This window comes from Coccomyxa subellipsoidea, assembly GCF_000258705.1.
Source record: "Coccomyxa subellipsoidea C-169, whole genome shotgun sequence".
NCBI classification, from domain to species: Eukaryota; Viridiplantae; Chlorophyta; class Trebouxiophyceae; family Coccomyxaceae; genus Coccomyxa; species Coccomyxa subellipsoidea.
Genome location: NW_005178024.1, coordinates 334,352 through 351,009, shown reverse-complemented (window position 1 = coordinate 351,009; position 16,658 = coordinate 334,352). Strand labels below are relative to the sequence as shown.

At 52.0% G+C, this 16,658-nt stretch overlaps 2 protein-coding genes across 2 annotated transcripts; one reads left to right on the top strand and one right to left on the bottom strand.

Moving 5' to 3' along the window:
* Positions 1 to 107: 107 nt before the first annotated feature.
* COCSUDRAFT_34265 (hypothetical protein) lies at positions 108 to 3,546 on the bottom strand. Its single transcript, XM_005643793.1, has 8 exons — positions 3,255 to 3,546; positions 2,819 to 2,962; positions 2,354 to 2,562; positions 1,943 to 2,050; positions 1,352 to 1,557; positions 956 to 1,030; positions 722 to 764; positions 108 to 516 (listed from the first exon to the last, which is right to left on the bottom strand). The coding sequence occupies exons 1-8, from the start codon at positions 3,316 to 3,318 to the stop codon at positions 484 to 486; spliced, it is 882 nt and encodes a 293-aa protein (XP_005643850.1). The 5' UTR covers positions 3,319 to 3,546; the 3' UTR covers positions 108 to 483.
* Positions 3,547 to 3,709: 163 nt separating this feature from the next.
* Positions 3,710 to 16,373, top strand: COCSUDRAFT_31183 (hypothetical protein). Its single transcript, XM_005643792.1, has 22 exons — positions 3,710 to 3,968; positions 4,170 to 4,311; positions 4,499 to 4,682; positions 5,013 to 5,111; positions 5,419 to 5,620; positions 6,025 to 6,150; positions 6,728 to 6,907; positions 7,437 to 7,576; positions 8,109 to 8,252; positions 8,794 to 8,969; positions 9,302 to 9,405; positions 9,762 to 10,019; positions 10,451 to 10,543; positions 10,999 to 11,118; positions 11,527 to 11,664; positions 12,031 to 12,178; positions 12,684 to 12,817; positions 13,279 to 13,383; positions 13,877 to 13,912; positions 14,207 to 14,314; positions 14,828 to 15,052; positions 15,614 to 16,373. Exons 1-22 carry the CDS (start codon positions 3,732 to 3,734, stop codon positions 15,827 to 15,829), a joined length of 3,315 nt encoding a protein of 1,104 aa, XP_005643849.1. The 5' UTR covers positions 3,710 to 3,731; the 3' UTR covers positions 15,830 to 16,373.
* The last annotated feature ends 285 nt before the right edge of the window (positions 16,374 to 16,658 follow it).

The window sequence follows — 16,658 nt, the reverse complement described above, 5'->3', positions numbered from 1 at the left end:
TCCCCGTCGAGCTTGTGCATGCATACATTTCACATGGACAACAATAATATGCCACGTGGTGCACCAGCTCAGCAACGTGGTTAGGCTACCACTGCAACTCCTACTGCACCCAACCATTATTGACATGATGTGAATAGAAGGAGCCCGGAAAGCTAAAGCCTCAAAGAGCTGGCTACGTACTAAATTCAATCGAACGTCCGTCTGATCAGACTTCATGGCTCCGTGGCCACCGTTAAAGTGGCGCATCGGAAGTAGAAGCTGTCATTTGCAGAAATGAAACTCGCAGAACTCTCACTCAAAATCAACATTGGACTCTACAAGAAGCATATGCTCAAGCGGATGAAGAACAAAACAGTACACTGATCACAATCAGCGATCTGAACTTATTGGACTGTGCCTGGACCCTTCCAAAGGTACAGACACTGACGCAGTCCCCGTTCCTCCCCAAGCTGTGCAAAAATCATATGATGCGCAAGCAGCAGATTACACCTTGGCTGGTGCTTTGGCAGGGTCCAACTGCGCACAGGCAAAAAATTGTCAATCAAGATCTCTAGAGTACTCTGGTGTTTTCAGGTCATTAACAAAGACTCGCAGGCAGAGTCTCATGCAGCTCACTTGTGAGAGATTTTCTTGCCAGCTCAGGAGGAACATTCGTCATGAAAGGACATATTTTAGTGCATGCGTTTGCCGGAGATGCAGCGTGAGATTGAGCATAGCGCACCTTGCTTTGTGACCATTCAACAAATTCCTCAAAGCTGATGATCCTGCACATGCACAGCCCGTCTCATGAAACAATCAGACACCATAAGCTTGTGTTCTGGCTTTAAAACAACGGGGAATGTTGTGACAGATTGCTGCAACGCACTAGTCTTTTGGCCTGGAACAAGTGTGATGTAATACAAAGTATTACCCAACAGGTTGATAAGAACTTGAGAGATATGCCGGAGAAATTTACCCGTCGTTGTTCTTGTCCAGAAGCTTGACAGCTTCCTTCGACTCAGCCGCATCAAAGTCATATCCCTCCTCTTGGCTGCAAAGACAAAACACTGCCAGGTGAGTTGCCCACTCTTGAACTTCTTGACAGAAGCAGTGATATCATCTCTGATTGGGTAGATCCCCAAGCATGCTCTCAACACTGCGGAGGTGACACAGTGTTTGGAAACTTCTGCTATGAGCTGCAACCTTGGAGCTCATAAATTACGCCAACTTACATCCCAGGCAATGGCAAACGAAAAAGGCAGCATGCAGGCCCTAGTGCATGCTGATGTTCAATTTGAGGCATAACTCCCTGGACAGTAGGGGTTGGCAAGGGTTTATAAATTAAAAACAGGAGAGGGGGGGGGGGACTTACAAGAGCTTGCGGACCTCCGACGGTTCCAGGACCATGTCATCGTTGGTGTCATACTTTGTAAAGATGACTGCGAGATCCGCTGCCTGATCAGGCGTCAGCCCGTACTTGTCTGGGCTGAATCCCTTCTCCTCGGCCTTCTGGAGGGTCAGGAACACCTGCAGGTTCTGCAGCGTGTCCGCCGGCGCAGCTCCCGCGCTGCCCTTGCTCTGCGTGCATTCCAGGGGGATTACCAGGGTTTGGTTGCAAGGGCTTCTCCTGGGCTCAGACTGAGAGCCCCCAGGAAGACAGGCAATCCTCAGATATTGACTAGGAATAATTTGCAATGAGGCTTTTCATCTGGCTGTGCGAGAAGTCTGCAAGCCATGATGCAGCAGCAGTGAAGCATTGGTTGAACAGCTGGCGACCTCCATTGTTTTGCTGGCAGTGCAGGTCAACAGCTGATCACCAAAATGCAGCACTACTAATGCATCCCTCTTGACCATTTCCAATCGCAGGGACAGTGTCTGGCAGGCAAAGCACTCGGCAATAAGCTGACATTGCAGTGAATATAATGCACTGCCACCATCCAGCAATGGGGGGTTTATGCCTCACCTTGAGGATGTCGGAGATCTCATTGAGAGCGGTGATGATCTTCAGGGTGTTGACCGCGTTCTGCGCCTTGTTGACCACGCTGAGGCCGTTAGGACTGTCACCCGCCACCTGGACATCAGTCATCATTTGCTCAGGATCAGGTCTCCACACGTTCACCCCATGTATGTGTTCTGTCTGGTCAGATACTCGTTCCAGTGGTTCTCGCATCCACACGGTGCAAGTGTGGAGAACTGATCAAGAGTTAAGACGGTGGTCAATTGAATTGATTGTTAACTTCCGATGCCCGCCAGAGTGCGGGCACGCGCAAAATTCTTGTTGATGCATGCAGGGACTCAGTCGTGCCGTGGAGATAACAACTCATTACTTTAGACTGATATTGGCCAGACGTGGGTGGGACGAAAGGGGCCGTGCCTGCTTCACAGCCTTGAGGAAGGCTTCGGCGTTGGTGCTGTAATTGATGCCAGCAAAGGCAGTGGCCCCCAGCAGAAAGAGGTCCAGGAAGACGCCAATGGCAAAATAGAGGCCCAGGAAATAGGCCAGGTACTGCACCACAATCTTTCCAAAGAAATCCCCACCCTGTGACAGATATTGCGCTGTTGTGAAACCTCCCCATGAAGCCCCTGCACGCAGCAGTGTGTTGGTCATCTATTTAGTCATCTATTTAGTCATCTTACCGTCACCGCATGTCTGAACTTCAAAAGTCCCCTCATTACGCCATTCACATTTGCGCGTGCTCTGCTGTTCTTGAGTCTTCAGATTGCCAGTGCGCTCATGCAAGCACCGAGCACCAAGCACAAAGCCTTTGTATTCTTGCATGCACTGCCTGGCTGTGTGGCGTGTTGGCTGACAAGAGATGCGAAGGTATTGAGAGTGCACCTGCGTCTAAGAGTGTCTGCACAAGGACCACGCCGGCGCTCTGCACAGACCGCTTGACAAGCAGTTTTCTGAGCTCGTCCGGTGACGATGCGCCTGACTGCTCCCAGACCTGGAGGACCTTCTGCGCAGTGTTTTTGTCCAGACCTGCACAAGCCTGGCAGTGCTGAGCAGGGGGGTCATGGGATGGTGAGTCCCCAGATACCAATGCAGACAGAGGCTCACATCTCATAACAAACTTCTTTACAATGACTAGCTACCAATTTTCCAACACTGTTCTCCCGTGGCCCTCAAATGCACCTGAAGATGGCGTTGGTGATGTAGCTTACTGTGGTGAATATGCAGAAAAAATTTGCAGGTATCTGGGGACCGCTCCTGTCAACTTTGCAAAGGTGGACAAACATATAAAGTAGTTGAAATTACTTGTCTTGGAGGTCACCTTTGACCAGCTTGTCTGTTTGCTTTTTCTCCTTGTCGTCCTTCTGCTCGGCGCGCACCACCATCATTCGCCGCCGAGGGACCACCACTGTAAACGCCCGTGGTGTCCCTATCCTGACTGATGGCCTGCTACAGACCATCATATGCGATCTGTTGCACCCTGTAGCTGCAGACATCCTGCACTGTACCGTGCTGAAGGCGCGCATCCCGACCAGCAGTGTCTTGCCTTTGCCCAGAGCACTTCAACAGAGAAAGCGTCTCAAAACTTGCGTGATTTTTTGCGACTGCGGTCCTTCCACTCACTGATTCCTTCGGCGAGATCTTAGATGCAGCTCCTTGTGCGGATTCATTCCTGCCGAGGCAACGAAGCCAATCATGGAAAGGATACGCGTAGATGAGATAGAGCTGTCCAGCTCATTCATCGGGCGGCGACCAGAGCAAATTTTTAGTGCATGTGACACATTTTAATTCAACAAAAATGAATGCATCAGTAGTTGGCACTGTTCCTGTGCCATGCTGCGCATCACACCCTGTGACAACCAGAAAGACAGCAAAGCATCCTGGACTTTGTCGATGGCCAGTATCACTTGGAAGGTTATCCAGCAGTAAAAAGTTTATTGCTGGTCAGCAGCTTTCTTGCAAATCTCTATCGCCGAGCCTTGGCTTCAGGAGACGAAGAGTACTCATCAGCTGCAGTGCTTCCCCAAAAGTCCAGGTATAGTGCCCAGCTAGCTCAGCGCTCTTCGAAAGCACATCAAAGAGGCATCTACAGAAGCGCTTATAAGATATATATTAGCCACTGTACGATGTATTTGCACCGATACTGGTTTTCCAGAGCTTGTATTTGCTTGTAACGGTGGATCTAAGCAAAGCTTTTCTTTGAAAACTCGCTGACTTTCGATCTTTCTGTTGCCAGACTCCCTTCGGGAGCCACAAGGAGCTCGATGGCATCTCCAAAGCTCTGGTCGACCTCCCCAAGGCAGCACTGTATGTTGGAGCATTGGTCTTGGTCGCTGCTGCAGGAGCCATCGGATCTGTGGTTGGCACAAAAGCGCCAGGTGACTTTTCTCGCATCCAACTGCATCGTTAGAGATCATAAGCTCCCTTCCTAAGCAACGATCCTTCAAGCTCGCAAGCTCATCCTGGAACAGATTCGGCAGGTCCTCTGCTCAGAAATTAATTCGTGACATCTGAATTAGGTGTCAGGACAATGACTGACAATATACTTATGTGTCGTGTCACCAGAGTCAGCCAGGAATGCTGGGCGCATTGCGGGGGCGGCAGTGGGGGCAGTGGCGGGCGCTGCAGTGGTGAACAGCCTTCAGAGCAAGCGGGTGAATGCAGCTGGGGTGCTGCTGCACAACGCCCTCGTGGACAAGGATGACCCCTCCACCGTCACCCGTGAAGAGGTGGCAGCTATTGGCGACAGGTGCGGAGGGCAGCCTGATTGCATGTGCTCTGTAGCAGCATTGTTCGTTTGCCCGGGAAAAGATCAACACACCTGAGAAATGCAGCCCACCCTCATCCCTCGCTTCAACAGGAAGCACGCTTTGGAATCTCATTGCCAGTCGTTAAAATAGAAATGGACACATTTATTGGATCAGAGTTGGATAAGCCTGAGTAGAAATAGTTTTATTCTTTGCATAGTAAAACCAAGTCATTGCAAGTAAGGCATGGTGAGGTGGGGGTGGAGTGTGGCTCCCATGTGCTGGCCCAAATGAATCATGAATTACCTGAGGGGACATGGATGCTTGTGCAGGGTGGGCGCCAACCTGTCAGTGAAGTTGGTAGACGAGCTGAAGAGGGTGTATGACGCCTACCTGGAAAACACTGTGCCGCCGGGCGACCTCCCTCTCAAGTGAGCGTTCCACGGCCCAACAGAATTTCCGCAAGTTATTTCTGTTCCCCGTGTAAATTGCTTGGGTTTGCTTGCTCTGTAAAGCTGCGTATACCCTCTTCAAGACACCTTCAATGGATTAGTGTGCCACACTTGCTTTGCAAGAAAGCACCAGTTGCTGGTATGATCTCAAAGGAGGTCAAGCTAACTGAGGTTCTACTTTGACATTGGCCCCCATCTGACACATGGTGCCCCTTTCTTGCCAGTAAGTCCCGCATGAATATCCCCTTATGCGTCTCCTCCCTCATTACCAGTGCATCAACTGCAGGGGAGACGAGGCGGACAGGATCAAGGCCTTCAAGGACGCGATTGGTCTTGCTGACGAGGACGCGGCGCCGGTGCACATTGACGTGGGCCGCCGGATAATGCGCAGCCGCTTCGAGGCCGGATCACGCAGCGGCAGCTCGGAGCAGTTCCGCGCCCTTCAGAAGCTCATCTATGTGTCCGACCTCGTCTTCGGCGCCCAGAAGGTCGGCTGGCAGCTCAAAGTTGCATGGGGTTACTTTGTAAAAAAAATAATGCACAATTTCAATGCACACAAAAGTATGCATCCTGTATTTTTGCTTCCTGCCGACTGCTCTGTACTGTTGTTGGGCCTGTAGTGATTTCAAGTAAATTTGGGCAATATTCTGCCAGCTTATGACTGGCCTACATGACGCCTTTAGATTGGTGTGATGCATTAGACAAGATTGTGGAAGGCTGCCGAATGGCGCATTGCATTCATGGCAACCGGAAGTCTTCCTGTCCCATGCACCCAACCAAAGCTGGTTGACTCTAGTGGCTGACTGCAATTTACTAGGCAGTGCTTGTGAGGGAACAGCATGCCCTTCATGAAGTGTTCAGGATGGATCAATTGATCTGGTGCGTGTCTCAGGCTGCGTTCCTGCTGCCTTGGCGACGCGTGTTCAACCTGAGCGACTCGTCGCTGTACGTCGCGCGGCGCGAGAATGCCAAGGCGCTCTTCCACAGCTTCATTAAGGCCCGCGGAGGCGTGCTTCAGGTTTGAACTTGTCCGACTCTGTTTTTTACCTGTGATGCATGGCAAAACATTTGCTATTATGCGCTGCCTCACACAGCCAGCGCGCAACAGAAACCATGAATAAACCGCCGCACGCCATGTGTTTGCTGTGATATCCTTCATGGAGTAGGCCATTTTTGGGATGCATTCCAAGTCTCTGATCTGTGGTTCCAGGACAGCTGGGTATCCCTGCTGAGTTTGGGGCGAACAGGTTTTAGGAGTGCGTCATAGCCCCAGTTGGGTTGGGGTCAAAACTCTTGCATGACACACTGGGCTGAGTAGTCTGGCTGAATCTAAAACTGAGACCACAATTTAAATGCTCTCGACCTCGCGATCAGGCAAATTGGGTGGCGCTGGTTAGGTTTCGGGCAGGGCCCGTTCATGACACCCTCAATAACCTGATCTGGCCACAGCTTGTTCAAAGTCATTCTCAACTGCGCAATCAGCAAGACCGGGCAGCGCTGGTTAGATTTGGCCAGAGCTCCTTCCATGACACCCCTGCTTGCCTCATTTGGCCGCAGAAAAGGATTGAATATTACAAATCAAATGCTGATTTCAGGCGAACCGGGCGGCTCTGGCGGAGCTGAAGGCGCTGCAGGACAAGGTGCGGCTGGAGGACGAGATTGCGTCCGAGGCGGTAAAGGAGGCGGCTCGCGCGCACGTGGAGGCCGTGCTCGACCGGGGCATCGAGGCCACAAAACGCCGCACCCGCGTCCGTGACTACTCCGACGTCGTCAAGGTCAGTTGCTGGCGCTGACTCGCCCTGACTCATCGGGCGGCTTTGCAGGCCACCGGAGTCCAAACTGTGCTGGTTACGTGCGAGTATATGGCACCACAACATTGAGGGGCTCAGTAGGGATCGACATGCGCTGAGAGCTTGGAGTCAGAGCAGAAGTGTTGGAGGATATGGTATGCATGCTACATTACCATAAGAATGCAGAGCATTACCTTGTAGCAAGAGACAACCTTTGGGGAGCAGGATTCCTTTCTTCTGAGCATGAACGGATCATGCAGCGTAGCAGGTGTTTGTGGGCCCAGATGGTTGTCTACTTCCGGGAATTGAATGCACTATCAAGTGAATTTTGGTAGCCTCACAGTTGTGGTTGCCAGGCGCTGAAGGAGGCGATAGCATAGATCTGGCCCTTCACGTATGCTGGGTTGTAAATCATCTGTTACATTGACCCACCATGCTTCTTGCTCATGGTGTGAGGAAATTGCCCCTTCAGTATTGCTTCAACCCTCACAGCGTAATTTCTGCGCATGCACAGGCGGTGAAGGAGGCGATAGCGTACAGCCGGGCGCTGGCATCTCTGGCGGACGACCCCACGCTGCCCAGCGGCCTCGGCCCCGTCTCCATCTTCGGCGGCCGCCTCGAGGGCTCCGGCCGCGAGCTGCGCGACCTCTTCAGGTGACTCAGCAATTTAAATCTGCTTTTAACTCCAGATCTCCGTTTTTTCCCTCTTCTTCATGAGCTTGGGAATGGTGCCGCCTCGATGGTTGTGGCCACGAGCTGCGCGACCTATTCAGGTTGCTGGGACTGCTTTTAAGCTTCAAATCTGCATTTGATTTTGAATTTGAGATCCCCCTGCACTTTTGTGACAAGAGCGTGCTGGATGCTAGCGGCTGGGGCTCCTGAGTAACTCCTGGGTCTGCGTCATTTGCCATGTTAGCAGCAGTCAATGTCGACCTGGCTCTTTATACCTGTGGCATTTGTACATACCCTGTAGAAATCTCTGTTGTGGCCCGGCATTAGCGTGGTGACACAGTATGTGAGCTTCAAGTGCTGGTGTTGCGCTGAGCAGGATATACCTTGAGGAGACAGTGCTTCAAAACTAAAACTTGTAGGCCGGCACGTTGGCAAAACTGCGCCATGATTGCAGAAAGAAATATAAATACAGACGTATAACCAAGGGATGTCAACATTCGTTGTCCATGCGCAGGATATATCTGGAGGAGGCGCTGAAGGGCGCAGGCGAGTTCACAGACAGCCTGGAGGATGACCTGGCGGACGCGCAGAAGATTTTGGGCCTGGGTCCGCGGGAGGCCGAGGACATCCGCTCAGAGATTGTGTCCAAAACCTATAAGTGCGCGCCCCCTGGCCCTCTCCTTTTAATACGTATTCTCTTACTGCCAGATAGGATGCGCAGATTGGCGTCTGGCAGGCCCCCTTGCTTCCGTGGGTGGTCAGTGTAGACGTTACCTGGCTGACATAAGAGATACTCAGTTCAAAGTCTGGCAGGACCCCAAAACTGGAGCGAATTACTGCTTGGGCGGATCTGTATAGTTCCATTCAGCCCTGCTTTAGAGGATCTGTGTAGTTCCATTCAGCCCACTTTGGAAAGCGCACACTTTCCAGAACCGCTGTCTGCATGCTAGATGCACTGAGGCTTGGATTGGGTGCAGTAGTCCTAGGCTCTCCTTTGCTGTTGTTGATGCTCAACATTATTCGCAGCTGGCCATCTCAGATTACAGCAGCAGTCCTTAGATCGGTTTATGCTTTCCACATGATCACGCGTAATTATGTGTAACGTGCCTTCAGCGGTGCGGATATATATATAAGGCTTTCTTACAATATATTTGCATGCAAGGGTATGAGTGATGTGCGTGTGTTTGCCCCTTAAACAGGCGGCTACTGAAGGAGTTGTTCACGAGCGGCAAATTGGACGAGGCACCCTCCAAGGCAGAGGTTCTAGGGGAGCTGTGCGACCGGCTGAACTTTGAGGACGAAGCCGCCGCGCAGCTGCACAAGCAGCTCTACCGCGAGAAGCTCACCAGCCTCGTAGAAAAGAAGCGCCTTACAGGTATGTACTCGCATTGCAGCATAGGTTTTCCTGTTGATCTGTGCACCAGCCGACAAGACCGGCACAGGTCAAGATTCATATATCATTGTCATTTGATGGTGCTTGCCTGTTGAAGGACGCAGCTCGCTGCACTTTTCCCTTTCTCACCTCTATAGTGTGGGGCACCTTGATAAGGTGCTCAGCGTAATATTTGCGCAGACCAAGAGAATCAGCAGTGACTTGCATTTTCAGGATATGGCACAACTCTGCTGATGCAATAGCGCCATGACATGGATTTCTTCTTAGGTCAATCTTCTAATCAAAATTTGATTTCAAATTGTTGCCGGTCGCAGATGAGGACAGCGCAGAGCTGGATCGGCTGCGGCGGCTGCTGTGCATCCCCAAGGCCGACGTGCAGCACCTGCACAAGGACATCTGCGGCCGCCTCTACCAGGAGGTGATCTTTCTTTCATAATACTATTCTGTCTGCCAGAGCCTGTACATGATTCGTTCTGTGATGGGAATTATATTGGATGTTGGATTGTTGCCTGTGCCCCCTGAACTGCTGCTTCCGTTTTGGAGATGACGCCAGTTGCCTGGACTTTCTTCTGTCCATGCAAAAAGAAGCCTCTACTAATTGTGGGCTCAATTCTTTCAATGTCCTGCTGACAGCTTTGGCGCAGCCGCTGCGACTCCTTTGTGTTGTACTTCTTTTAATGCCCCTATCATGGCGCTGCTTGAGCACCAACAATTCCAACACTGATCAAAGTGGTAGATTTCAAATAACTAAACTTTGAATTCGAATTTGAACAGGTGGTGGAGGACGCAATGCGCGCGGGCATCGACCGGTTTGGCTTTGCGGAGAGGGAAGCTGTGGAACGGTCGCGGCGCGAGCTTCGGCTGGAATCAGCAACCGCCGCGGAGATCTTGGACTCGGTCGCGCGGCGTGCCTTCTTGGCGTTTGTCAGCCGCTCGCGCACGAAGAGCAACCGGCTGGACTCGGCTAAGGAGCTGAAAGCGCTCGTCTACTTCTCCAACATTGTCGTCGCACCCCTGCTGGAAGACCTGAAGGTGCGTGCCAGCACATTTTCCCCCTTTCAGGATTCCGCTCAGGTGTACAGAGGTATCTTGCTCCTTCATGCTCCCTCCTCTGCTCGTGTATTGGTGGGTGGATCCAGCATGCGGAGGTTTTCATTTACACCATTTCCCGTGCCTGGTGCTGCTGATGTGCTTGGTACGCAGAGACTTGCTGAAGTGTTGGGATTTGTGAAGTTGCTATGACATATGTGCAATGTGAGGTGCTGGGCAGGACTGCTGTGCGTTCCTTTCTTGAGGGTCGCTTTTGCCACTTTCCCCTTGCTCTCCCCATTTGTAACTGCATTCTGAGTGGCAACTCCTTTAGATATAGGGCTTGTTGGAGAGAGAGGAACCTTTCAAATCAATTGTCAGCGGATGTGATGCTTTGAAGCGTGCAGTGACGCTTGGCTTGCATGGTGTTGCAGAAGGATGAGAATGAGGCGAAGAAGGCGAAGCAGGCAGAGGTTGAAGAGGCACAGAAGAAGATCGCTGAGATCATGGTCAAGGCTCAGGAAGAGGTGCGATCCTTTCTTGAAACTATTTTACTGTCTGGCAGAACGCAGTAAAATTATTGGAGGAGTCAGACAAGCTGACGTCTCTAGGTGAAGAGCACTAAGGTTGTCATAAAGGCCGTCTGCTGACACGCTCTATACATCTGGAGATCAGCTTGTCAGATATAATCCAATAATTTGACTGATGATTTGCCTGCTGTTGCCAAACATTGCTAGCCGGGATACCCTGTTTCCTTGCGTTCCATATTTCTGCATTGTGAGTTGCAGCAGCAGTCCACTCTCCCTCTGACTCGGACTCGAGCTGGGAAATATGTCGAAGACGGTCAGGGTGTCTGCCCTGGTGCTATTGGCACATCAAGTGTGCCCGTTCAGGGACACTGTCGAAACGACATGCTGGGCAGCAAGCGTAATGACAAGCTTATTGTCAGTGTTAATTTTGAAGTGCATATCTGTGCGCGCAGATGGACAAGGAGAAGGCTGAGGAGGAGGGTGCTGAGTCAGCGCCGGCCCCAGAGGCGGACACTGCTGCGGACGACACCACAGCCGCAGACGCGGAGCCTGCCGAGGCAGCACAGGCAGACGTGAGTCACCTTATCATTGACAATTTCAAATTAAAAGCATTTCAAACTTGGCAATGTCTGTAATGCATGGACCATGGTTGCTCGTGGTGGAGCAGCACAAGCTTGACTGTTTGTATCCAGTCAATGTGCTTGTATTTCCTTGTGACCAGCCATACTTGGGCAATTCTACCACGAGCAGTCATGATTTGCGTGATGCTTGCTTTGAATGGCGGGCTACAGATTGACAATGTCTGTTCGCATGGCCGCTCAATCTTTCCACAGGGTTTATAGCAGCCTGTTCGTGACAGTGTATAGAGCAGATCCCATAGCAAGTAAAGACCATGTCGCTTGCCATGCAACTGGGGGAAGCTCCTGCTCACTCAAGCGCAGTTATAGAATTACTCAATGGCCATATCGTGCGTCATGCAGGCGAGTGCGGCGCCTGCCGAGGATGCTGAGGAAGCAGATGCGGCGGGCAAGGCACTGGAAGAGGCGGCTGAGGAGGAAGCTGTGGCGACGCTGCGGAAGTCGCAGGAAGCCGCCAAGGACCGCGAGTCCGGCGAAGAGGTGAGCTCCTCTCTCGTTGCTTTGCTGGGTGTCTCATTTGTGCACCTTGCCCTGCCACTGCTGAGTAGAGCGCAGCTAAAGAATCACAGGTGATAAGCAAAAAATAATAGGTAGTTCATAGCTGGAGGTATGGTAGGGTCAGGCAACAATCGCTTAAGTGGTCCTTTTCTGCAAATGTCACACTTGATTGCGAGGACCAATATATTATGCCAAGACAAGCATCCGTGCTTCAGTGGCGGGCAGTGTGACCAGAAATGCCTCGGAGGGGGGCAAATTGGACAGAGGACGTCCTTGCGCAGACCCTCAAAATGTTTTTTTTTTAAACCTTTAACTTGAGATATAAACCGACCTGACATATGCGCGCAGGTGGGCTCGACCGGGGTGGTGATGCGGAGCCAGAAGGAGATCAATTTGAAGACTGATCTGGACGCGCGTGACCGGCTGGACATCTACCGCAACTTCCTCCTCTACTGCATGTCCGGCGACGTCGTCGCACTGCCCATGGGATCCACCGGTGAGTCATCTTACTCACTCGGCTGACATGTCACGGCGTCTATGACACCTCATTGTCTGGCACATCTGATGTGGTTCCCACGCAGGCTCATGCAGTCAGGCAATCCTTCAATATAAGTTGCCTGGGAAGTGATATTTTTCTAGGTGACCTGAGGAGTCACTTCTTGGCAGACTGTGGAGGGTCTTGCGGCTTGCAACCCTGATCTTGAGGGGTTTGTGAGCCTGTACCTGCAGCACTGCAGACCTGTGCAGGACAGATCTAAGGCGCACTTGATGAAATATGCTGGAGTCCTTTGTACCCCATTTTCTTACTAAGAATTGCGTTGCCAAGGCAATCCTTTGGCAAAACAAACAAGCTTGGACATAGTGATCCAAGCTACAATACAACCAAGTTTCCTTTGCTCACCACCCTATGGATCTACCTTGGATTGGTTTGCACCAATTACTAGACCCCAACACCTTGATCACTTGGGGGGACTTTAGCTGCATCCGTTGCTGCGCTGCAGTGGTGGTGGAGCGGGACAGCAGCGAGTTTGCTCGCTTGAGCCAGCTGGGAGATCTGCTGGGCCTGAGCGCGCTGGAGATCGGGCAGGTTCACTCGCAGTTGGCAGAGCAGGCCTATCGCAGCCAAGTCCAGTCGGTGAGCTCCCCATGTCTCGCATGGTTGTGTCTCTTCACTTGCCCCGATATCTACTGAACCAGGGGGTACTTTTCCTGTGGGAGAAACTCCAGCCATTCGGCTTGGGCGTCTTGTGCATTAGATGTGCTTCGATAGAGACCCCTGACTAATTGGTCCTATGGCACAACTCCTGCAAAAGGTGCAGTATCTGATCTGACTGGGAACCCCTTTCACTCTGTTGCCATGCTGCCCGATCCCTGTCATGTGTCTGGCTCTGAGCGCAGAGCTAAGACAGAAATAAGCTTATACGCTGCTGTCTCTTATGTCTCATGTCAAGCTGTGACAACATTGTGCGCCCGGCATATGGACCCTGTGTAGACACTTTCACGATTTTCAATGAAGGAAGTCTTCAATTTTCAAATAGTAAAAATTTCGAATTTGATAAATTATAAATTTCGAATTTGGGCTGTGTGGACGCGCAGGCGATAGGCAGCGGGGTGCTGAGCAAGGAGAAGGCTGATATGCTGGCAGAGGTGCGCGACAAGATGGGACTCTCCAAGGAGGCCGCCGAAAAGATCATCAAGGGCGTCCAGAACCAGCACCTCATCTCAGGCCTCCAGGCAAGAGCCCACTCTCTTCCTCACCCTTGCCTTAAAATAGCCCGCAAGGGAGCTTAGGATTGGCAGCATGCTATAAAGGATCAACGGCCGGGAATTTGTGACGGGTCCCTTGTCCTGGCTTCTGCGGCCTGCAGGCGCGCATAAGTTCAGACCTTGCATCAAACCACCTGACACAGGGCTTTGAGAAAGAGAGGGACAATTGCGCAATGGTCTTGAGGGCAGGGGGCAGTGTCTGCCCTATTGCCAACGTTGCCTCTTCTGGCGGAGACCAGGATCATTGCATGGAGTCTGCGCATCATGCAGCATGCAATTTCGTCAGTCTGCGCCCAGGATTGCACCCTTGGAGAAGTGGCAGATGTTGCTCCTTTTCTCTTGCGCCTTAAAACTGCGAAGTGCCCATTCCAGTGCTGGCTCCTGTACGGCTCTTTTCTGGCAACACCAAGCATCCTGGTTTGCTGAGGTCTCTTGTCTGCAGAGCAATCTAGAGGCTTTTTTAGTTGTGTTATTTGTGCTGGTATGTCACAGGCGGCCTTTGACAATGTGGCTGACAAACGTCGCTTCCTTTCCATTGGGGAAGGTCCCCTTGGCCTCCTTCCTTGCAGCTCTCGATGCTGCTGACGATGAGAAGCATGCTAGCTCCCTCCTCTCCTTTGCATTCAGGGCACCCCAGACTCTGAACTGAGGGATGATGGCTCTCGGCGGCTGATCGGGTCAACAATTGCTGAGGGACTCACAAAGGGGACACTGACACAGTGGGGTGTCTGTTCGTGTGCGGCGACAGGCGGCCAAGGCGACGGGTGCGCTGTCGCTGCAGAAGGTGCTGGACATGCAAGAGGCGGGCGTGGAGGTGGAGTCATTCGTCTCCGAGGACATGCGCATGCAGATGTACTCCAAAGAGGTGCGCTCAACCAGGCCTTACCTGCACCCGTTCTGCTTACCAAAGCCAGCACCCCTGGCTGGAACAGACACTGTGATTCATGGCTTCCTCAGGTCCATTTGTGTCCAGTCATCAGCTCAGGAGGGCGTGCTGCGTCTGCGCCTGCATGGTGAACCGTGTCAGAGCTTGCTGCTGTTTGTGGTGCCCTGCCCGTCATTCGAGAATGACTGCAGCCGCCTTTTGGGACAGTGATAGGCTCCGTGTCATAGGAAATCAATCCATCTGGACCTCAATGCAGTTCATTCCAAAAAAAGTGCAATTTGAGTGCCTCCCACGACAATCAGGACAATGGGTTGGGCCAAAATCCCGCCACAAGACTGGCAACAATGCTGGATTTTGATTCTCAGATGCTCATCAATTGAAAAGTCTTTCTTTGAGTTTAAATTTCACCTCCGGCCCAGAATGCTGGATGTCGAATACGAATTTGAATTTGAATTTGAATATGAATTTGAGTTTGAAGCCGTGCACACACAGGTGGCGGAGGTGCTGGGCAGCGGCACGGGCGAGTTTGACGAGGCGCGGCTCCTGGAGGAGCTCCCGGCGCAGCTGCACCTGCCGGAGCGCCGCGTGAAGGCGGCCATCGCGGCGCAGGCGGGAGACCGCAAGCGCAACGTGCTTGTGCAGGCGGTCTCGCTGCTGCGCCAGCGCAAGCTTGACGAGGTCGTCAAGTCCCTCAACAACCTGCTCGCATGCAACAAGGTGCGCGGGTTCTGTGTCCTTACTCATCCTTAGCTGTGCTATCCCCCTGGAACGGTCATCTAGGGGTCATGCAGGAGAGAAAGGCTTCTATGGCATGCCTTCATGCTTTAACGTTACAGCCGCGGGCGCTGAAACGCTGGGGGTTGCCGTTTCTGAGCAGGGTTTCATTCTCCCTGTATCGTTGCCTTGACCCGTAACAGCAAGGTGGAAAGGTGTGGGCATACATGGGTACTCGGAAACAGCTCCTGTCCAATATCCTTGGACTTACTTGGGACTGCTGCTGGCCGCCTATCCTGAGAATCCGGCAGCGTTGGGCGGCTTTTCACCGGGACGCATGCGCCAAACACCCAGGAATTAGAACTTGAAATAGAGGACAAGAAAGCACCAACTTTTGTAAACACTCCGTAAAAGTTGGAGCTGCTGCCCGCTGACCTGGCTGGCAGCATGCTGCTCGTCTAGAGGGCGCCTAGGACAATCAGGTTCAGAGCACGGCAAGAAGCACTGATTGACACGACTCCTATAGCCCTTCTGAAAATGAGCTGGGCTGGATTGTGTGCGCAGGCGCTGCCTTCGGACAAGCCGGTTGAGTGGCGGGAGCGGGAGGAGCTGCAGGACCTCTTCTCGGTCTACGCCGGCCGCGAGTCAGACGCTGACAAGGCCGCCAGCGTGGCAACCATGCTCGGCATCTCTCCCCAGGAAGCTTCCTCACTCAAGGAGCTCGTGGCCTCCGGGCAGTTCAAGCTGGAGCAGGAGGTCGAGGATGACCGGTTCTTCTGAGCATGGCAAAACTCTCGGAGGACTCCGCATTGAGTTGGGGCTTCTGTGGAGGGCTGTCAGGTGACAGAAGGAGCTGTTTGGGAGATGCCCGAACAGGTAATGCCTGGGCAAAGGATAAAGGGCTAGCCATCAGCCATCTTACGCGCACGGGCACGGCCTGACCTCTGACCCGGTTCTACCATATCTGGACTGTCAATTGATCAGGCTAACCAGGGGATGTGCACCTGCACACTGTCTTGAAGCTTCACGTCTCTGGGTTGTCAATTGGCAATTGCTTATGAGGTAAAATGCAAATGCTTCGTTACAGTATTGACCAAACGGAGGCCAGGGCTTCCAGGTATCCTCAACATTTTGCAAGGAACGTTTTACGATGCCAAGCTTGGCAAACCTACGTTTCTAGGACCAGATCTGCCATGTCGACGTTACTAATTGACAGCATTCAACAATAGCCGAGAATGCTTCTCAGCGGGGCCTCATCATGCTTGTGCTCTGATATGTAGACAGACCTCACATGCAAGAACCAGTACTTGTAAAAATTGGAAACACAAACTCTCATTCAACTTGAGTCAACAACTCCCATCCAAAGAGGCCTCCAAATCCAAAAACCGGTTGGTCCCACTGCACGCCATATTGTGACCTGTTGACAGAAGCCTTTTCATACAGAATTCATATACAGACTCTTTGTGGCTGATGGTATAATTAAAAAATAAATAAGGTGTGACTGAGGCGATTGAAGTTCCTATAATGCCGTCTACTATTCAGCCTGTTTTTGTACACGCGGTCCATTTCCCAAGTCCCTGCCCAAACCGTTGTCACCTACAGATGATCT

What these genes read in the sequence shown, in the direction of transcription:
- COCSUDRAFT_34265 (XM_005643793.1), bottom strand. Translation starts at nt 3,318, where the DNA reads ATGGTGGTGCGCGCCGAGCAGAAGGACGACAAGGAGAAAAAGCAAACA. An exon ending in AGATCTCCGACATCCTCAAG is followed by an intron (nt 1,558 to 1,942) that starts GTGAGGCATAAA and finishes GAATGCACGCAG; the next exon opens with AGCAAGGGCAGCGCGGGAGC. An exon ending in TTGAATGGTCACAAAGCAAG is followed by an intron (nt 517 to 721) that starts GTGCGCTATGCT and finishes GCCTGTGCGCAG; the next exon opens with TTGGACCCTGCCAAAGCACC.
- COCSUDRAFT_31183 (XM_005643792.1), top strand. Translation starts at nt 3,732, where the DNA reads ATGAATGCATCAGTAGTTGGCACTGTTCCTGTGCCATGCTGCGCATCA. An exon ending in ACCGCGAGTCCGGCGAAGAG is followed by an intron (nt 11,665 to 12,030) that starts GTGAGCTCCTCT and finishes ATATGCGCGCAG; the next exon opens with GTGGGCTCGACCGGGGTGGT. An exon ending in ACCTGCTCGCATGCAACAAG is followed by an intron (nt 15,053 to 15,613) that starts GTGCGCGGGTTC and finishes TTGTGTGCGCAG; the next exon opens with GCGCTGCCTTCGGACAAGCC.